We start from the raw sequence: 16280 nt of genomic DNA, 5'->3' as shown, positions 1-16280 counted from the left end.
TTTGCTGCACTTTTTGGACAGCCAGGATGTGAAATTTTAAGGGCGAAATTCTATGGGAAGGGATGGCTGTAATGAAGGGGGAGAAAGGGCCAATTTAGAGGCCTTATAGGTAGAAAATGTGGAGGGATTAAATAAGTCCCCATCCACCCCCTATTGTACACTTTTGATGTGACATCTAATCCTATCCACTCCCACCTCCTTCCTCCTACGTGCTGCCTACACTCTCTTCCCCAATCTCTCTCTATCTTTCTCTTCCCCTCACCCTCTTCTCTCTCACTCTCTCTCTCTCTCTCTCTCACTATGAGACCCATCTTCACTATGAAACCCGCAATGCAGGCCCGCCTGGGATACGCTTCATTGGCTAGACTAGAGAGGCACTGCTTCCGCTCGCACTTTCAGGATCCACAGACCAAGGGGCTGCTTTTTGATTCCTTGGTCTGCCCAGTGGGGATGTATGGCAGCCCTTGCTGGGGGGCCAGACTTGTCGGATGCAGAGTGGCCTCGTGTGGAGCCGCTACAGGTTCTCATGCTATCGTGGATGATTCATGGTAAGCCATTTGTTCCTCACCAAATCATTCACGCTGAGATTGGATCATCCCCATTACAGCTAGATGCTACATTTCAGGTCATCACGTATCTGCACCGAGTCAGGAGTACGGGGATTACACTTCTGGGTGCATCAGACTACCTTGGCTAGCATTGTCCTCCTCTATGGCACTTTCGACAAGGGGGGACCAAAGATGCTAGTATGCACGCACTGAGCGATGGTTTGAGCGACTAGGGCTCCACATGGATAGACTCCCTCCCTTCCAATACAGTACGGACGCTCCATTTTCTCCCCTCCTGTCACACGAGGTCAACCAGGTAATTAGTGAGGATCTCTTGCAGCTACAGACATTCCAGACCTGGTTGGGACTAAACGAACTCTCAGTGAAGCTCAGCTTCTACAGAGATCACTGCTTGCACATCATAGAGGAGGGTTTCATTGACCCACCAGGATATACGCAAATCCAACTACCCCACTCACTGAGGATCTCTATTGGGCAATTCCGGGTCTCTTCACATAGACTTCATATCAAGAGCGGCAGAGCAGAGGCGCATATGCACATTATGTGACATGTAGGAGGTTGACACGAAGGAACACTTCATCTTCAGGTGCCCTGTTTACTATAAGATCCGAGGGTGTTTCTACTCCTCTTCTAAGATAGCTTTGGAGTTTTGTCCCGATTCCTCTCCTATCCAGACCAGAGATGTTTGGCGGGCTTCATCCATGAGGTAGTCAGGCGCCGCGAGAGGATACTTCCATCACAGAGATAGAAGCAGACTTCTTCTTTAGCAGATCCTTCTCAGAGCTCTATCACGGAGTTCTTCCTACCAGATCACATGGACACCCACAAGACGAGGCCTCGACATGATCGTGACCCAAAGCCACTAATTCTACAGCTCAGACAGAGGGTTGACACACAGATTTGTTGTAGGTTTCATCTTCTCCGCCAATGCTTCGATGGCCCGTTTTTTAGCCCATGATCACCTCCATAGATCTCTTGTTGTTTTTCTTACCAATGCTGTGGTGATTTGGAAGCTCTGCTCTCTACATGCTGCGGATTTGAGTCGCCCATAACAATTCTACGATCAACAACCTTCAGTGTCTTTTATTTTTGTGTTTTTGGCCAAAGTTCCATCCTTGTGGCGTGTGGCAGTGTTAATTTTCGGGTCCTTTATTCCCCCTCCTAAAGTATTCTTATTTCTCTAAGCATTGCATGATGCCATCATCTTGTGAATCTGGGAACTACAAAAAGTTGAAGGTGAAGAGAACCACAAGGAAAGGTAAGTCCAAGAGCTGGTACTATAGTTATGCCAGACAACAAGGTCTTTCCAAGTTTCTTTGCAACAACATGCATCTATATGGTTCCGAGGATTTCTTTGTAAAAGAGTCAAACACTGCCACACGGTAAAGCTTCGTAAGACCACTCTAATGGCTTCGCATGATGTAGTGGAGAGGTTCACAAGTATTGGGTTCCATACGTGGCAATCCAAAATAATGTATCTACTCATGTGTAAGAATTTGTGGGGATTATTCAAGGGGCACGACACACAAGAAACTCTAGAAGATGAATGGGAAAGAAGCAATGAAAAGGCACTTTGCTATATAGCCTAATTCATCACATCGATAGTATTCTTGATGCCAAGCATGCATGGGAAGAGTTAAATAATGTATTTGGCACGGATGTACAGTGCTCTAAAGTCAAACTGTTGATGCAACTCTATAATCTCAAATATAACCCGAAGGAAGATCTTTTGACCAAGTCTACTCCATAACCTAATTGTTCAACACATCGTTTAAGTATTTCTGCAATGCCTTTGTCTTGTGTGGCTGAAAAGCGAGTTAGTCTAAGCTCATGAACTCTATGACTTCACTAAGATCATATCTGCTTTCTTTCCCTTAAAGGCATGTATGTGCTTGATCAAGATTTCAGCCGTATTTGGCAGCCGGTCTAAGTTGGGGCATGCCTAAATGAACCAAGCGGTTCAAGTTCCAAGGCGAAAGAAATCCACGATCAACATGTTAAGCCAGGCAATCTCCAATTCTCCAGGACTAGATAAACAGGTACAAACACCACTAGTGCCTCTCCAAATCCTGTCAAAGAAACCCCGAATCGGAGGCAAAAACCACAACCAAAGAAATGTCAAAAGCCCCGGTGCAGAGGAGAAACAAAATAAAAAATTATTTAAAAAATGTTTTTTTCTGGTCTGACCAGATCTGGCCGACCAGATTGACCTGGTCGGTCAAATCTGACCAGGTCGGTCCACCTGCTGGTCGACCGACTTAAAGCCCCTTCCTATTTAAAGGGGGGGGGGCTAGGTATTCAGACATAATCTCTCCTCCAGCTCCAGAGGTTCCTGCACACCCTGAGCCACTTCTGCCTCCTGGCTGCCTCCTCTGCTGCCTCAACTTCTGCCTCCTCTGCTGTCCTCTTTTCTGCTCCAGATTTGCCCTCTTTTCTGCTCCAGATTTGCCCTCTTTTCTGCCCCAGATCTGCCCCTCCTTTCTGCTCAGATCTGTCCTCCTTTCTGCTCCAGATCTGTCCCCTTTTTCAGCTCCAGATCTGCCCTCTTTTCTGCTCCAGAACAGCCTTCCTTTCTGCTTCAGTTCTGCTCTCCTTTCTGCATCAGATCAGCTCCAATTTCTGCTCCAGATCTGCCTTCGTTTAGCTTCAGATCTGTCCCAACTTCTGCTCCAAGATCTGCCCTCAACTTCTGCTCCAGATCTACCTCCAACTTCCGCTCCAGATTCTGTTCTTTCTATTCCAAATCTGCAGCAACCCCTGCATCAGTTTGCTGTCTCAGATTTGGTTCAGTTCCAACTTGTGGAGCTAGTGCAGAAGTCCACTACAGTTGTCAGGACTGAAGTTTGTTTCCTCCAGAGCTTCTCTTCACTTGTACTAAGTTCCGTTTGTGATATATATATCTTCTTCAGCCATTGATTGTCTTCAGTATTGTTTTATTTGTCTCCAAGTATTTTCTTTATATGGTATCAGAGCCAGGTGTGCCAATCGACATCTGAGCCTTGATCTGGAAAGCTTGGAAGATAAATCCTCACCTGAAGATGTCTTCTCCCTCTTCTCCGAAGCGATCTCAGCCTGAATCAACCTCTATTCAACCATCACCTTCGACATATGTCGAGAGAGAGTCTGCTAGGATTGAAGGTGATGAATACCTCTCCAAACTCTTTAAAGAATTTGCTGAATTCCAGAAATGGAAGGAACTTGAAGCTGGTACCCGCACACCTCGTGCCTCTACCTCTCCACGGTTCTCTCCAATACGTCAACAAGGACCTCTATTCAACTCAGAAGAAGCTGAGCAACATCTCAAGCTCGGTGCCAACGAAGAACAAGTATCCCCTGACGAAAGAGGACAGGCCGGCATGAGAACATTGGATTATTCGACAGTGCCTATTCCACAAGAATCAGTGCAAGGTATGATGCCCTATTCCCTTAGTGCAACTCCTTCAGTTATGCAAGGCATAGGAACAAGTAATCACGAGGACACAGATCCATACATGCATGTGAACACTCGCAGACGAGAAAGGAGAAATGCGTCTGACAATGAGTTTGCTTTCGGTTCACATCCCTCCCTCCCTCCCTTCCCTCTCATCTCTTCCACTGCCATCTCTTCCGCTGCCATCTTTCCTCCAATGGTTTCTCATCCTCCTCCTTCTCCCATGCCACTGGATTCCTATAGTTTATTTCCCTCTATCTCTCCCGCTGCCTCTTTTTCACCTCTCATGTCTTATCCCGCCTCTCATATTCATCCCTCCCCCTCAGGACCTTTTCCAAATTCCTTTATTCCTCCGGTGATGCCACCTCTCCCTTCTTCTCACTCTGCTACTATTCCCAATTCTCTTCTGCCTCCACCGGTTGCTTCTCCCTATCATTCTATTTCTTCCCCTCACCCTGTCTCTGCAACAGCCAAACATGCTTTCACTGATATGACTCGTTTTAACGGGTCTAATTATACCACATGGTCAAATCTTATGCTGCCATGTGCTTGATTCTCAAGACCTATGGGAACTCGTTCAAGGTACCGAATCGCCACCTGATCCTCATGTTTATCCTCCTCAGGTAGTTCATTCGTGGCGACATCGTAATGCCACTGCCATTGTTGAAATTATGCAAGGTCTTTTACCTGAATTTCACTCTCAATTACAGCATTTTGATCTTGCCTCTGAGCGATGGGCACATCTCACTGACCGCTATGCAGCTCGAGATCGTACTCGTCGCATCAATCTTGACCATGATCTCCAACAATTCCAGATTCTTGCTGACGATGATCTCAAGGTTAAACTAGCCGATTACCGGCGGTTAGTTGCTGAATTTGCCACAACTGGTCCTCCCAAATCCGAGGATGACCAAGTTACTTTCTTTTTAAATAAACTTCCGCCCAAGTATTTCAGTTTTATGCAACAAATCATTTCTCAACCTTCTCTTCCTACTTTTTATGAGTTTGAATGTCAACTTTTGCGTTATGCTCGTCTTTACTCTCAGGTCCACCAAAAACATAGCATTCCTGCTTCAGAGGGGGCTCTTCTCTCCGGGATTCCAAAAGATCAACCTAGCTCCGGAAAGCCCTCTCCTACTCCTAACCCCTCTAGTAGTAAACCCGCCTGGCACTCCCTTCCCAAAAAGAATAGGTTTTGTCAGCATTGCCAGAGAGTTGGGCATATTGACGATGAATGTCGCTCCAAAGCCAAAGGCCTTCTTCCTCAGCCTCCCACCATGACTCCTCAACCACCCCGTTGGACTCCTCAGCTCCCTACCACGACTCCTCAACCACCCTGTTGGACTCCACAGCCCCCTACCACGACTCCTCAGCCACCTCGTTGGCGTCCTAGGTGTGGTCCTCCTCCTCCTCCTTCGAACACTGGTCTCTGGAGACCCCAGGGCCATGTCACTAATCACTTCACTCCTTCTCCTCCCTTTATAACTCCTGAAGGTCTGTCTGACTGGTCCACCGGAGATTCTCTAGACTTCACTTCTCAAGCCTTGATCCATATCACCGAGCTTGACTCCTCCTCTCCCTTATCTGGGTCAGTTTTTCATACTCTTCCATGTGACTCTAAATCTTCTTGGATTGTGGATAGTGGAGCCACTCATCATATGACCCCTCATCCTGATCTCTTCATTTCTCGCCAACCGGCAACAGGGGGAGTTCGTTGTGGCAATAACTCTGTTGCTACTATTCATGGTGTTGGTTCAATAACTTTTGATACTGACAAAGGTCCCAAACTTGCTCAATTGGATCAAGTGTTTTATGTGCCCCAATTAGGGGTCAATCTTCTTTCTGTTCATCAACTTTGCCTCCTTGGTCGCACAGTGCTATTTACAAAGATGCATGTTGACATCATAGATGAGTCCTCGGGACTCCTTCTAGCTCGAGGTGATGCTCAACCTAATGGTCTGTACTTTATAAATCAATTTCTTGCGACTCCCTCCCATTGCGGTTCTGAGTTTCATCGGCTTTACGGTAATGCTACCCTAAAAGATCCAACTGACACAGAACGATTATGGCATTATCGTCTGGGACATTTGTCCTATGATTCTTTATATGAAATGTCTCGGGATCATCTAGTTGATGGCCTACCTAAATTATCGCGCGCTAAAGATATTTGTCATCCCTGTCAATTAGGTAAACAAAGCCGCACTCCTTTTCCTTCTCATTCCACTTCTCGAGCCAGTGAGATTTTGCATCTAATTCATCTCGATATTAGTGGCAAATCTCCTGTTCCTTCCCTCAATGGTTCACATTATTTCTTCTTAATTGTGGATGATTACTCTCGCTATCAATGGGTGTTTTTCATGAAAGAGAAATCCGACACTTTTTCTTTCTTTGCTACTTGGGCTCGCTTAGTTATGAACCAAACAGGCAAGTCTATTGGGATTGCTCGTAGTGATAATGGTGGTGAATTCATTTCCCATGAATTCACTCAATTCCTTCAAGAGCATGGTATCCAACGCCATCTTACATCTCCAAATTCGCCTTCCCAAAATGCTCGTGTCGAACGGCGACAACGTAGTGTCATGAACATGGCCCGTTCCATGCTTTTTGCAGCCGAGTTGCCTGAACGTCTCTGGCCCGAAGCCGTCAATACTTCTGTCTATATCCTTAATCGCTGTCCTACTCAACCCATCCTGAACATGACGCCTTTTGAGGCCTTTTATGGCTATCGTCCTTCTATTTCTCATCTTCGTATCTTTGGTTGCCGCGCGTACACTCATACTCCCAATGATACTCGCGGTAAACTCAAACCTCGTGCTGAACTTTTTCTTCTAGTTGGCTACTCGGCAGAAGCCAAAGCTTATCGATTATTTGATCCTCGTACAAACAAAGTTTTGGTTCGCCGAGATGTGGTCTTCGATAAAAGAGCAGTGCTTAAAAATTCCTCTATTCTCTCTACTGATGACGTCTCCACTCCAGTTCCCTCCGACAATTCTCCACCCGAAATTCCTTCCTCTCCTCCCGAAACATCTCTCCTCCCACCCATTGCTTCTCCTCACGACCCACTACCACGCTGGTATCGTCAAACTATGAAGGATTCCGGGATTATTCCTGTCGAACTTCCTCCTTCTGGTCCTCGCCGCTCTACTCGAATAACTTCTTCTACTGCCATTGCCTCTTTTTTTTTACCACGGCCTATATCATACATTCTGAACCTGCTACTTGGCAGGAAGCAGTTAAAAATCCTGCGTGGCATCGTGCTATGGAACAGGAGCTTGAAAGTATTGATCGCAATCAGACCTGGATCTTGGTCAATCGACCCACTCACAAAAAGGTCATCGGAACCAAGTGGATCTTCCGAACAAAACTCAAAGCCGATGGCACCCTGGACAAATACAAAGCCCGCTTAGTAGTGCAAGGATTCCGCCAAAAACATGGTATCGATTATGAGGAAACCTTTGCCCCTACTGCTCGGTTAACTTCCTTTCGTCTTCTTCTTGCCTTAGCTGCTCATCACCACTGGACTATCTATCAAATGGATGTCAAGAGTGCCTTTCTCAATGGCTACCTTGATGAAGAAGTCTATGTGACTCCCCCACCAAGTTTTTCTCCTCCTGGCCATGAAAATAAGGTTTTCCGTCTCCGCAAAGCTCTTTATGGTCTCAAACAAGCACCTCGATCATGGTTCCACCGGATAGACACCTTCCTCAAAACTAATGGTTTTCATTCTACTCCCTTTGATCCAAATTTATATATCCATCATTCGTCAGAGGGGGTCTGCTTTATTTTACTCTATGTCGATGATCTTTTGCTTTTAGGCTCCACTCCCACTACACTTCAGTACATTAAAACTCAACTCAGCATCACTTTTGAAATGACTGATCTTGGTCGGCTCTCCTATTTCTTAGGCATGGAAGTTGTACAACATTCTGGTGGTATTTTTGTTTCTCAACAGAAATATGCTCTTCAACTCCTTGATCAAATCATTCCTCATGAGCCTAAGCTGGCTGCCACTCCCTTAGATCCCACTCTAAAGCTCTCAAAAGACTTGGAGTCTCCTCCCTTTGATGAACATCTCTATCGCCAGGTTGTTGGCAAACTCCTCTGGCTCCTTCACACTCGTCTTGATCTTGCTTACTCCGTCTCTATTCTCAGTCAGTATTTTAATGAGCCCAAGCTCACTCATTGGCATGCATGTATTCGTATCTTGCGGTTCATTCGTGGTACTTACTCTTATGGTTTACATTTCAGACCAGGACTAACCCTACAGGGATACACTGATTCCGACTGGGCTGGTGACCCGGACAATCGTCGTTCTCATGGCGGCTATATTTTCTCGTTTGGCTCGGCACCTGTTTCTTGGTCTAGCCGTAAACAAGAGACTGTTGCTGGTTCTTCTACTGAGGCTGAATACCGGGCCTTGTATGATTGTACCACAGAGGCCATATATCTCCGACAGTTTTTGGCAGAATTGCACTTTCCTTGTACTGAACCCACGATCCTCTACGTCGACAACAAAAGTGCCATTGCTCTCGCAGGCAATCCCATTTTTTCCAACCGCACCAAACATGTCGGTGTTCACTTTCATTTTACTCGCGAGCAAGTGGAATTAGGTACTATTCGGTTGATCTATGTTCCAGCTGCCGATAATCATGCTGATATTCTTACCAAGCCGGTTAATCGCCCTACTCTTGAGCATCTCTGCCCACGGCTGGGGATTGGTTTACCTCCTCCTCTTTAACAGTTTTTTTCTCTTTGTGTACTTAAGGAAGTGAACAAATCCCCTGCGAGGGCACTCCTTCAAGTCTTTCTTCTTTTGTACCATCATGTGGGCATTTAGTGAAGATGAAAACCTACTCTGTAGGCATCTCCATCTAAATGAAAAACCCAAAAAAAAAAAAAAGAAGGCTGATGAAGATGATAGATCACTCATGGAACACCTCTTTGCTTCTCATGTCTGCATTGGACATTGAGAGGGGGTGTTAAGCCAGGCAATCTCCAATTCTCCAGGACCAGATAAACAGGTACAAACACCACTGGTGCCTCTCCAAATCCTGTCAAAGAAACCCCGAATCGGAGACAAAAACCACAACCAAAGAAATGTCAAAAGCCACGGTGCAGAGGAGAAACAAAATAAAAAATTATTTAAAAAATGTTTTTTTCTGGTCTGACCAGATCTGGCCGACCAGATTGACCTGGTCGGTCAAATCTGACCAGGTCGGTCAACCTGCTGGTTGACCGACTTAAAGCCCCTTCCTATTTAAAGGGGGGGGGGCTAGGTATTCAGACATAATCTCTCCTCCAGCTCCAGAGGTTCCTGCACACCCTAAGCCACTTCTGCCTCCTGGCTGCCTCCTCTGCTGCCTCAACTTCTGCCTCCTGGCTGCCTCCTCTGCTGTCCTCTTTTCTGCTCCAGATTTGCCCTCTTTTCTGCTCCAGATTTGCCCTCTTTTCTGCCCCTCCTTTCTGCCCAGATCTGTCCTCCTTTCTGCTCCAGATCTGTCCCCTTTTTCAGCTCCAGATCTGCCCTCTTTTCTGCTCCAGAACAGCCTTCCTTTCTGCTTCAGTTCTGCTCTCCTTTCTGCATCAGATCAGCTCCAATTTCTGCTCCAGATCTGCCTTCGTTTAGCTTCAGATCTGTCCCAACTTCTGCTCCAAGATCTGCCCTCAACTTCTGCTCCAGATCTACCTCCAACTTCCGCTCCAGATTCTGTTCTTTCTATTCCAAATCTGCAGCAACCCCTGCATCAGTTTGCTGTCTTAGATTTGGTTCAGTTCCAACTTGTGGAGCTAGTGCAGAAGTCCACTACAGTTGTCAGGACTGAAGTTTGTTTCCTCCAGAGCTTCTCTTCACTTGTACTAAGTTCCGTTTGTGATATATATATCTTCTTCAGCCATTGATTGTCTTCAGTATTGTTTTATTTGTCTCCAAGTATTTTCTTTATACAACATTCTATTCAAAAAGGTCTCTTATTCCGAACGAGCAAAGTTTGAGTGCCAGATGTTCAAGACGTGAGGAAAAAAGTTCTTTTCAAGTGTCATGATACCCTTTCTGCAGACATCCTAGTATTCAACAAATATTGGCTTTGGTCAAGCAACATTTTCATTGGATACGCACTAATATCGAACACTACGTTCAAGAATGTCAGCAATGCCCATAGTTCCTAGGAGTTTGGAAAACGGGGAACGGAAACGGGTGGGAAATGGTGTTTCGGAGTTTCGGTCACCAAAAGAAACAGTGGAAATGGAGTTTTGGTTTTTAAGGTTAATAAAATATATATTATATATGTAATTATTATTAATACATATGTCATACAACAAGGCCTAAGAGGAGAACAAGGAGGAAGGAGAAGAGGGTAACGGCTGAGGAGACCAAGGAGGAGAGGAGAGCAAGAAGGAGAGGTTGGAGAGGAGAGCAAGGAGGAGAGAAGAGGAGAGGGAAAGGCCTGAGGAGAGCAAGGAGGATATGCTAGAGAGGAGAGCAAGGAGGAGGGGAAGCGGGCTGAGAGGGGGGTTGTAGGATGAGAGGAGAGCAAGAGGAGAGGCTGCAGAGGGAGCACAAAAACTGCCCTACCCGCCGATGAGGTTCTAACTTCTTACTCGGTGGTTAAGGCGGGTGTGTGTGTGTGTGTGTGTGTGTGTGTGTGTGTGTGTGTGTGTGTGCTGGTACTTTTGCTTCTATAGCTGAGCATTGGTGTCTACGAGCTTTTACATTGCTGCTCTATATATAAATTGCAAAAGCCCAAAACCAACGCCTCCCCCCCCCCCCAAAAAAGCCTGCCCGCAATGCCATTTTTGGTTTCGGAAACGGCGCCGAAAACGGCTAACCATTTCGGATGCCTAGAACACCGTTTCTGGGCACTATGGCAATACCAAGTCAATAAGGCAGAACACCTGCGACAAGGTGGTGTGAGGGAAAATCCAGTCTTTCATGTTAGCTCCCTAAAAGCAATATTAGATGCAGTTGATAGCTTGGTTTCTATAGAGAAGGTGGTTCACTTCAAGGGTTTGTTCAGCATACCTCCCTCATGAGGTGGAAGTAGCTCTGGATATAGACTAAACCTCCCAAGAACAAGGTAGTTCCTTGTCAAATAGAAGGATAGGACAAGCAATGACAATTTCTTGGAGAGTGTCGCACCTGTGCTATGGCATTTTCCTGGTTTTCTTCCCCAAAAATTTCCTAGTGTAAGGTTGTTTTGTGGTGGGAGAAATATTATGACTTCAAGGTCATAGCATGAATGAGCTTGTGATGAAGTTGGATCCAAGCACAAGACCCTTTAAAAGAGATCTAGTGTGACTTTACTCTATGTCCAGTGTGCAAGTGTCCTTAGTTAGGAATACCCCTGGGTTGTTCTATATCTATGAGCTGAGCGTTCATTTGTCGGGATTCCATGGGGGACTAGAGCAGGCCTATGCCTAGTCAAGCCAAACACCTGGATCAATGGACACCTATGGTATGGGACACATCGATTGTAGTACTGGACATAGCGTAATGCTTGACTAGCCTCAAGCTTGAAGAGTTATCCTTTATACTAGATCTAAAGCTGGTTGGACAGCTTGCTAACTCCCCAAATTGGTCCTTATGAATGCCTAGTGGATTTGCACGTAAAAGAGATTCATAGATCGGTCTTGGACAACACCTTGGTCTGGGCTTCGCTATGTGTATGTTTGAGTTGGGGCCAAGCTAAGCAATGAAAATAAGACTCGGTTGGTGGATACCACTATGTATCAACAATTGGTGGGTCGCTTCCTCCTTGATATCTTCCTTATGCTGAGCCAAGTTTGAATTGGTCTCCTACTCACCTTGTGGTTAAGTCCCTCATTGGCCTTTGTGTATTTATCTTCCTTAGGCATTTAATTGGTATGCTTCTCAGGCACCTCATTGGTCTTCCTTTGACATTCCTACATCACCTCATTGGTCTTCTACTCGGTCCCTATAGTATTTTATTTATAGAGCCAACCACAAACACATAAACCAAGATATTGGAGTCAAAAGCATATCAGTAGTTCTTTAAGGTATCCTACAAAAGGTCCCTTTTTGCATTGTTTTGTTTCGTCAGATCCTGCGCAAACGTCATACTTTGTTATTATAAGGTATAGCACCATACCTCTAAATTGTCAAGCTCTAAATCAGACACCCGTCCTGCTGCATCAGCATGCCAAGGACTGTGCTGTCCATCATATCCGTATTCATATGTCATTTCTATGCCATTGAATTTCTCATAAAAGCGCCCATCCACGCACCAAGTCAGTGTCCAGTCACCTTCCATACCAAACGAAATCTGTCTGCCTGCACAAATTTGCTCATCATGGCGGTGCACGCTCGATTTCTTTCAAAACGCTCCTTGTACGAAACACGAAATTCACCTGAAACGGTGATATGTTCATGTGGAGAGCAATCGTGAAGACCAACTGCGATACTCATTTGGCGGATTACTTGGTCCAATTCCCAGCCAGTCTCGATAGCAGACGGTAAGACGGAGGTGGTGCTGGTGGTGGTGGTGGTGCTGCTGCTGCTGCAAAAGCTGCGAAGAGTTTCTGGGTTCCTGAAGACTGAAAGCAATAAAGTGCAAGTCCGTGAGCTAGGAGGCTGGAGGGCCGAAAAACGGCAGCTGTGGAAGTCGGATAAGGCAAATGGTTGGGGCAATCCATGGTGAAAGTGAGATGGGAGCTGGGAAAAGGATTGGAGGGTGGGAGAAGCAGCAGACACTGCCATGGTGTGTAGGAGACAAGGGGTAATACAATCTACGCTACTCCATTTTACATTTGAAATTTGACTCGTGTCACAACGTCCATCACGGATGCTCAAGCCTTACCAACAATGAATGCAAGTCCTCACACACTCACACACAAGATTTCTCCGGCTATACCAATCACACGTTTGTGACATACATTAGCACCCTGTATCTGACTTTCGGCTTTGACTGTCGCTACATGACTGTCGGCTAATGTGAACTACCACACCCAGGAGCCATCCTCCAATTCTATTTTATCCTCCACGAGCAGCAGGGTAGTATGACCCTCCTCCACCCTTAGGCAGAATTCACACACAAGCAGACATTTGGTGTTTTTCCACCTGTGGATTTCACACACGACCAGATATTGGTGCACATGAACACCAATTGATTGGATCATCATGCGGATGGGGCCCTCAAACTTTCATAATTTTTTCTTTGTTCACATCTTAGGTCGACATCTAGCCACAACAGTCTCTCGCTCACCCTTGTAGTGTGCACTCCTCCACCTGTGTGTGAAACCTGCCTTATTGCACAATGTGGATAGGAGGTGCAAAGTGTACATCTCAAAGGGGTAGGGGGACCAGCAGAGCAATGGCAACTCAGGCACCTAGGTGCTCACCTACCCAAGCTGGTTGCCTATACTCGAATCCCTCAGGATGCCTCCCTACTTCCTAACAGTCTAGGCCTCACGTATAGTTGGCCATGGGAGTGTGAGTGGGAAAAGGACAATACAAACAAAACAAAAAGGGGAAAGGGGATAGAGGTTGTCGGTTCTATGTACGCTCAATCCATTATTTTTGGACATTGCACCTCCAGTCACAAATTGCATATTAGGAGAAATGTTGAGAGAATAGACCAATGGTAGAGAGGATAAACCAATCTTATTTTTGTGAAAAAGAATTTGTTTCCATCCTAAACAAACTTAGCATAGGATTGGAATGAAAAGTCATCTCCATAGTAAACCCATTATCACATGTAGCATAGCATTGGAATGAAAAGTCATCTCCATAGTAAACCCATTATCACATGTAGCTTAAGCTAAGATTAGGTTAAAAATTGTCACTTTCTCTCTCATCTTTTCACAAACCTAGAGTCCACCCTCAGGTTCAAATGCCTTTCTTATACCCCTTACCTCCAAGGTGGTCAACTAACAAATGTTCAAAAAAATAAAAACACATCGCTTTGCAAGTTCTAAGTCCTTGTTAAAGCATTGCTCTAGTAATGAAGCACTAATAGACCACACATTTTTCCATTTGCTTGCCGACTAGATGATATAAATTATGTTATATTGTCCTCTTATCCTCCACAATTGTAGGCTTACAGAGGATTATGGGGTCCCGGATGATTTAGAGCAAGCACTTAGTCCCCCAATCGATATTACAAGCAAAGTTTGCAATGATACCACTCCCATTTTCCAAACGGTACCTTTTTTAAATCAAAATTGGGTCTTGCCTAGCTGGAGACTACCAAGGTTGGTGCTAGAGTCATTCAGACAACCAGCACAGACAGAGGGGTAAGCACGGTCAATGCATATGGTTTGCCAGTTAGGGTATTCAAATGGATCAAGTCTTGCCTTTTCTACCATTTGGATGCAATACCCTCTCAAACTCCAAGAGGTGAGATCAACCATATCATACAGTTGGATCTACTACAACTCTATATATCACAAACTTTTGGGGGGGACTAGGAATTTCCTACCAAACTCCAGTTCTCCACTTCTATCATGATCACTTCCTAAGAGTATCTAAGGATTGAGTGATTTTCAAACCCCAATACGTAGAGGAAAGACAAGTCTCACATGCATTGAGGATTGCAATGGACAATTGCGCTAGTCTCATCCCACCAATTGAGAATTCAGACAGGGAGAGCCATAGGCACACCTAGAGAGAAACATAATTGTTGTCTATGCATGTTAGAGGAGGTGGAGACAAAGGAGCACTTTCTATGTACATGCTCAGTCTACTAGGATTGCAATTGGACAATTGTGCCAGTCTTGTCCCACCACTTGAGAATTCAGACAGCGAGAGCCATAGGCACACTTAGAGAGCAAAAGAAATGTTGGTTACGCATGTTGGAGGAGGTGGAGACAAAGGAGCACATGTCCAGTCTACTATAAGATTTGTGGATGATAGCAATGCCTTTTCTACGAGGGACACGACTTTGGACCACTTTCCTCGCTAATTCATTTTCATAATCAAATTGCATCTATCTCTACTTGATCGAGATGCGATGACATAAAGAGACTCTATTGAGACAAATCAAGTGCATGGCCTTGAGGCAAGATGTGTCCTCCTCAAGAATATGTGGCCCTCCTCCCAACATGAAACATGGCACAATCTACAACAAGCATGTAACAAGCAGCTGGAAGACACGTGGCTTTTCTCATATTGCCTTTTAGAGAGCCCACAATAGGAAAAGTGTAGGAGCGACTAGCTAATCCTCCCTTTACACTTTTTTACCTATAAATAAAATGTATAAACTTTGCTTAGAGTTCACATATACATCACCTATTTCATCCAACATTCTAGTCCTTGGATAACCCCCAAGGCCCAAATAAATCTCTTGATTTAGAAAGGGAAACTACGTGTATATGTTATAATGTTTTAGGGAATTTCTTTATAGAACCATATCTATTAATAATTATATATTATTTTGGAGAGATGTACAAAAGACAAATTTTTAATTACTCCTATGTTTTTCAATTAATGCATCAACCATTGCAAAAACATGTAGATTTAATGCACTTGCTTTGTAATTACATGTATTTGATGTATGGCAGCTAGGATCTTTAAATGTAAATATCCTTCCATAAATATGTTAAATTATATACTGTAAAAGGAAATATTGTTCAATATGTTGAGATAAGCATGATGATGTATGATTTTGTTAAAATTAAAATTAAAATATGTCAATAAATTTGATAGAATGAATGGGCCAAGGAGGAAAACATAATGTATTTACTTTGTATATGGACAAAGGCAATGCATGATGCTTGTGACTTAAATGATAAATATTCGGATTTCAAAGGCTAAAAGGGAGGAATGAAAAAAATTTAAGCTTTGACATACTTTCTCCATGAACTTCGATTTCAAGATGTAAACAAAGATTTAGAGTGGTAATATATTTGGATGCATACATCGAAATATGATCTTCCAAAAAGAGGACATTTTTTAATTATTTGCAACTCGAAACACTCACCTAAACCTACATATCCTTGAAGACACGGTTAATACTATATGAAAATACGCACAAGCTTTCAAATCTCACAAAGATAAGAGACAGAACAAGCATGCTGGGTGCAATCTCCCCCCATAGGAGTGATGCTCTCCTTCCAACTCCTATGCATTTGAATTTTGATTGATTGAATATCTTTTGAGCAAAAGTCCATCAAGCTTCATGTACATCTTCTTTGTGCACAAATCAAAGCCCCACAAGCCATTTCCAAAATAGCTTTCTTTTTTTTAAAATAAAGCTGTCTTTTCCCACTTCACTTAGGCTAAGCCTCTAATGTTCAAAAATTCAAATATTTCCATGATCATTTGTAAT

The 16280-nt window shown here is 44.4% G+C and overlaps 1 protein-coding gene across 3 annotated transcripts in view; it reads right to left on the bottom strand.

The window, feature by feature from the left end:
- LOC147900070 (uncharacterized) overlaps positions 1-12800 on the bottom strand; it is a 124726-nt gene extending 111926 nt beyond the window's left edge. For 2 of the 3 annotated variants that reach the window (XR_015541324.1, XM_087377194.1), the window contains exons 1-2: positions 12364-12800; positions 12105-12286 (exon numbers count right to left, since the gene is read on the bottom strand). Coding sequence is in view for 1 of the 3 variants with exons in the window: in XM_087377194.1 (XP_087233320.1) it covers positions 12105-12286; positions 12364-12712 (531 nt within the window). In the remaining 2 variants the exon portion in view is untranslated. Of the gene's footprint in view, positions 1-12104; positions 12287-12363 lie in introns of those variants that run through there. The other variant, XM_087377195.1, reaches the window with a different exon arrangement.
- Positions 12801-16280: the final 3480 nt, after the last annotated feature.

This window comes from Dipteris shenzhenensis, chromosome 7 (assembly GCF_047967505.1).
Source record: "Dipteris shenzhenensis isolate YYH24624 ecotype China chromosome 7, Dip_SZ_1.0, whole genome shotgun sequence".
NCBI classification, from domain to species: domain Eukaryota; kingdom Viridiplantae; phylum Streptophyta; class Polypodiopsida; order Gleicheniales; family Dipteridaceae; genus Dipteris; species Dipteris shenzhenensis.
The sequence above is the reverse complement of the archived record's forward strand: the minus strand, read 5'-3'. Positions and strand labels throughout refer to the sequence as shown.